The 5232-nt window shown below is 30.4% G+C and overlaps 1 protein-coding gene across 1 annotated transcript; it reads left to right on the top strand.

Annotated features, from left to right (window-relative positions):
* The first annotated feature begins 279 nt into the window (after positions 1 to 279).
* On the top strand, positions 280 to 3114 carry LOC145069952 (3-hydroxyisobutyryl-CoA hydrolase-like protein 3, mitochondrial). The gene is made up of 10 exons (XM_079016887.1): positions 280 to 593; positions 1196 to 1297; positions 1412 to 1464; positions 1551 to 1685; positions 1786 to 1882; positions 1947 to 2076; positions 2147 to 2325; positions 2396 to 2523; positions 2642 to 2743; positions 2817 to 3114. Exons 1-10 carry the CDS (start codon positions 356 to 358, stop codon positions 2916 to 2918), a joined length of 1266 nt encoding a protein of 421 aa, XP_078873013.1. The 5' UTR covers positions 280 to 355; the 3' UTR covers positions 2919 to 3114.
* The last annotated feature ends 2118 nt before the right edge of the window (positions 3115 to 5232 follow it).

The raw sequence follows: 5232 nt of genomic DNA, 5'->3' as shown, positions 1-5232 counted from the left end.
GTTCCCAAAATAACATTTAAAAAAAGAATTTTTGGATTTTTCCATTTATTTTGGATTTTAAAATTACTTTTAGATTTGGTCTCACGGTCTCACAAAATTAGAATGGTCTCAAATGAATCTGAACCTATATATATATATATATATATATATATATATATATATATATATATATATATATATATATATATATATATATATATATATATATATATATATATATATATATATATATATATATATATATATATATACACTATAAAAGTACTTTCAGAAAGAAAAAATAAAACTCCAATTAATTTTCACCCGACGGGGGAAGAGGCTGCTCGAATCTGTCACTCTCTTTACCTGAGAAAATATGCGAATTCTGATCGCAGTTTCTCAGCTCCTAATCAAATCATCATCATCATCATCATCATTTACTTCTATTTTGCCCAAAGTTGATCGCAAAATATCCGATCGCTTTCTCTCCCTAAGGAAGTTCACGGCCATGGCCAGTGCCGCTGCCGACGACTTTGTCAAGGGAAAGTTGTTTCCGAACGGCGTCGCAGTTCTCACTCTCGATCGCCCAAAAGCTCTCAATGCCATGAATTTAGGTTAAATTATTGACTCTCTTTAATATCCAGACTGATTTTGACTTACTGAATATACTCGATATTGTAAAACAACAACTATGGTCTCTAAGCAGGAAGAAAAATTAGGTAAAATCTATGTTTGATTCAGATTCCAGGATTTGACATATGGACCTTCCAATGGTGTACTGGCTTCTATTTGTGGAAGAACAGCTTTGATACATGACCTACGACCTCTTCGACTCTCTTCGTATTTCGAGCTTAGATTTAGGAAACTTGAAATTGGATGCATTTGATGTGAAGCTCTGATTTAGGAGTTAGTTTTGCACTAATGCTGATATAATTGAGAGATTATTACATATCTTCTATGTTGAACTCTAAAATTTTCTTACCATTGAAGTTTATGGTTGTATTTCTTTACACAGACAACATACTAATATTCTAATAGAAATTCATATATGTAGAAAGCTAAAATTTTCTGCACTTATAGTGAACTTGCTACCCATTATTGGTTTATTCTTTAAACTATGTGATAGATCCCTACCTAAGCTTTAATTGTTACAATCACATGTGAATGATTTCTAATTCCACTGACATATAACACCACATTTTTCTATTGAATACAGATATGGATTTGAAGTATAGAAGTTTTCTTGATGAATGGGAAGTCAACCCAAAAGTCAAATGTGTCCTGGTTGAGGGAAGCTCACCTCGTGGCTTCTCAGCAGGTAACAAAGGAAAGGATAATCACGTCTTTTCACAACACAAACATGTCCATATACACCATGGTGACTGATTTGTGTATGATATCAAAAATCTTAGTTTATTAACTCTATCTGCAGGTGGTGATGTGAAGCAAATTTCAACCAAAAAACAACTCTCAGATATTATTGAGGTCATGTTTTGTTGTCAGAAATTCTTTTTCAAATCTTTTCTTGAACTTTGTTACTAACATTTATCTTGATTATGGTTAAAGATCAGGTGTTCACTGCTGAATACTCTCTTATTTGCAAAATCTCTGGATATAAGAAGCCATACATAAGCTTCATGGATGGCATAACAATGGGGTTTGGAATTGGCCTATCTGGTCATGGCCACTACAGAATCATAACAGAGGTAAACTCAACTCAACATTTTAGCAATCAAATATTCAAAATTAAAACTTTAAAACTATAAATCATACATTCATGACTTTTTTTTTTTTCTTTTCTACAAGAGAACTGTTCTTGCAATGCCAGAAAATGGAATCGGATTGTTCCCAGATGTGGGGTTTGCTTATATAGCAGCTAAAGGTCCAGGAGAAGGATCAGTTGGTATGTATATAATAAGTAGAAAGTGAAAAGACAAAACTACCCTTTTAACATTTGTTTCTGGCAGGTGCTTATCTTGGTATGACTGGAAACAGGGTGTCTACACCAGCTGATGCTTTGTATACTGGTCTTGGAACTCACTTTCTTCCATCTGAAAATTTGAGCTCACTGAAGGAGACTCTTTTGTCAACTACCTTGTATGTCTGTTACAATGTTGTACTCTTTAATCTATTTTTGGAAAGTTTGTTAACTAATTTTGTTATACAGTTGTAAGGATCCGTATCTTGAAGTTGAAGAAATATTGGGAAAGTATAGTAGGAATCCTGAGTCAGAGCCTCGGTTGAAGTTGCTTTTACCACATATAATTTCAACATTTGGTTCAAATAAATCAGTTAAAGAAATAATGGAAGATGTAGAAAAGAATCAGAAAAATGATGATCCTTTAGGTAAAATAATTATGGAGAACATAAATTTCCACCATTGTATTAAATTTAATCTCCTTTATTTAATGAGCAGTTGCAGAGTGGGCAAAAGATGCTCTTTTGGGGCTTAAAAAAGGTGCTCCGTTTTCTCTTTGTTTAACACAAATGCATTTCTCAAGAGTTGCATCTTCTTTCAAAAACAAGAAGAACGAATTATCAAACGTTAGTTTCCGTGTGACTTTTATTCAATTCTTTTGAACTGAGTATAATTTTAATTTAATAATTTAATAATAATAATAATAGCAATGTTATTTTTTATTTGGTAATTATTTTTGTTTAGTTAAATGGTGTAATGAAAACCGAATACCGCATTGCACTAAGGACTTCACTTCGAAATGATTTTGCTGAAGGGGTTAGAGCATTATTGGTGGATAAAGATCAGGTATTTTAATTATAATATGAGTTACATATTAGTGTATAATAAAATAATAATTGACGTTTTTTTGTATTTATAGAATCCTAGGTGGAATCCATCAACTCTAGATGAAGTTAAATTGAGTGAAGTGGAAGCGATATTTAAACCATTGGATTCGGGGGTGGATGAGCTGGACGTTTGAATCGTCGATTTAATGAATCACATTGTTGTAGATGGTTTGTTAAAAATAAAGGGGGTGTTAAAATCCAATGTTAAATCTTTTTATTTTTATTTAAATAAAAACGTTAGAAAGTGCAACAAATGACTCTTTTTATTTAGAATTGTTTGACATAATTAAGAAATTTTGTAATTATTATTTAGTGACACCTCAAAGCTAACCCAACCTCTTGTCCACATTATGGTTATGTTTTGCGCACTACAGCTAGCTTATTTTTCGAGTTTTTTTATGTTGTTGTGTTTGGTAAACCAAAAAGTAGCTTATAAGCTAGCTTTTTGAAAAGCTACTTAGACTAGTTTTTTAAAATTTTCCAAATACATCCCTTGATTAATTATAGAAACACATACTCTTACATGTCCTTTTATGTAATTTTATATATTTCAGCTAGTTTTATCAAACGTTATTTTTTATCAGCTAGCTTTTCAGCTATCAGCTAGCTTTTTATTTATCAGCTAGCTTTTCAGCTAACAGCTAGCTTTTCAGTTAGTACGTCAAACATAGCCTATATGTGGCAAAATGATGAAAGAAAAAGAAAAAGGAAGTTGCGCATTGGTAAGTTCCAAGGGATATAAAGATAATTCTTCTCAAGGAGATCATTGAGGAGTACATGAAAGACATAGCTAATTATATAAAGGTTCTCTTATTTTATAAAAAGATGTAAGATTACATTTAGAGAGTAAAAAATGGCCATCCACTTCTCAGGGGCACTGCTAGTGGAATGAAAAATACACTATTAACTGTGAAATTGTTTTTTTTATACTCTGAAAATGTTCATGTTTTATCAAAGACAAAAGCAGCAACAGACAATGGAATGGGGTAGAAGAGGTAAATGTCAGATTTTCAGCATGTAAAACCAAAAACCTGTAAAATGGACAAAAATAGAAAGCAAATCAGAGTGGACACTAAGATATAACAATGGATAAAATATAAATCAAATTAGTAGCCTCAGAAAATGAAACAAACAATAAGAAGTAAGTGAAATATAAGCAGTTAAACTATAGATGTATAAACTAGGATATAAGCAAATGGGCAAAAAATGTGTCACACTACCGATCAACAAACAAAACATACAAGTGTGGGAGGCTATCCATCTACCTTCATAAAGAAAAAACATTATTTTGGTTTTTTTTTCTTGTAGAGATCTTTGAATACCATTTGCACTACAAAACTGAACTTCATGTTTTGAAAAGTCTTCGGTTGATAAATGGTATAAAAATAAGGAAAAGTTAAAAAATTCTTGAATACGAGGAACAAATTTTGATCCATTTTGTAGTGTTCATGCCCATTACACAATGACCCAGCAAAATGGATGGTCATTTTCGGGGGAAAAAATTGTTTGATGTCTACGAACATGACCATTTTTGTCTTTCTCTTTTATATCTATTTGCAACACAAACTAACAAAAATATTATATTAAAAATATATATTTTTTCTTTTCTTCACGTACATATCGTGACCAAATTAATTTTTATCAATTTATTAATAATTTCTCCAACATAACTTTTTATTAAAAATGTTACTATTTGCAATATTTTTTTTTCTTATTTTTCAGTTTATGAAAAATATAAAAAGTTTTAGTTTCATTAGAAAATCAATGTTTATAAAAATGGAGGTTCTAAAAGTAGTTTATGTTTATAACTTCCAGATTTAAATATACCAAAAGTTGTACGATTAACTACCATTAGCATACTTGAAGTGTTGATAATCAAATTTTACAATTATTTATTAATTTGAATGTTTATGTTTATTTATGTTCGTTTGTTATGTTCATATATAATCATGTATATTTTTTACATTTGTTCGTCTATGCTTGTTCATTATGTTTGTTTAGCACATTAATAATTGTAACAAACGAAACAAAGAATTTGATATGTTAAACGCACGAACAAAAAAAAAGAAATTTTTTTCGTGCTTGTTCGTTTGTTCAATTAACTTAAGAAAACGAACCAAAACAAGCCCCCTACTTGTGTTCATTCAGTCATTTACAACAATATCTTTATTTGAGAAAACTGACGAAGTTATCAGAAATGGGTCCTATGTAATAGAAAATTTACATAAATGGTCCATGTGTAAGTAAAAGTTACAATAACGGTCCATGTGTAAGATAACTTTACAGTAATAGCTCCTATGTAATAGAAATATTATAGAAATGGTCATTGTAAAGCAAAATGACATAAATAGTCCTATGTGTAAAATAAAATTACATAATTGTACCCATGTAGCATCGAAATTATAGAAATAGTTCATTTGTAAGAGAACAATAGTGTTGGAAATATAG

The sequence above is a fragment of the Lactuca serriola genome, chromosome 8 (assembly GCF_051521515.1).
Source record: "Lactuca serriola cultivar US96UC23 chromosome 8, Lser_US96UC23_V15, whole genome shotgun sequence".
NCBI lineage: Eukaryota > Viridiplantae > Streptophyta > Magnoliopsida > Asterales > Asteraceae > Lactuca > Lactuca serriola.
Note: the sequence above shows the minus strand (reverse complement) of the source record. Positions and strands in the feature narration are given on the sequence as shown.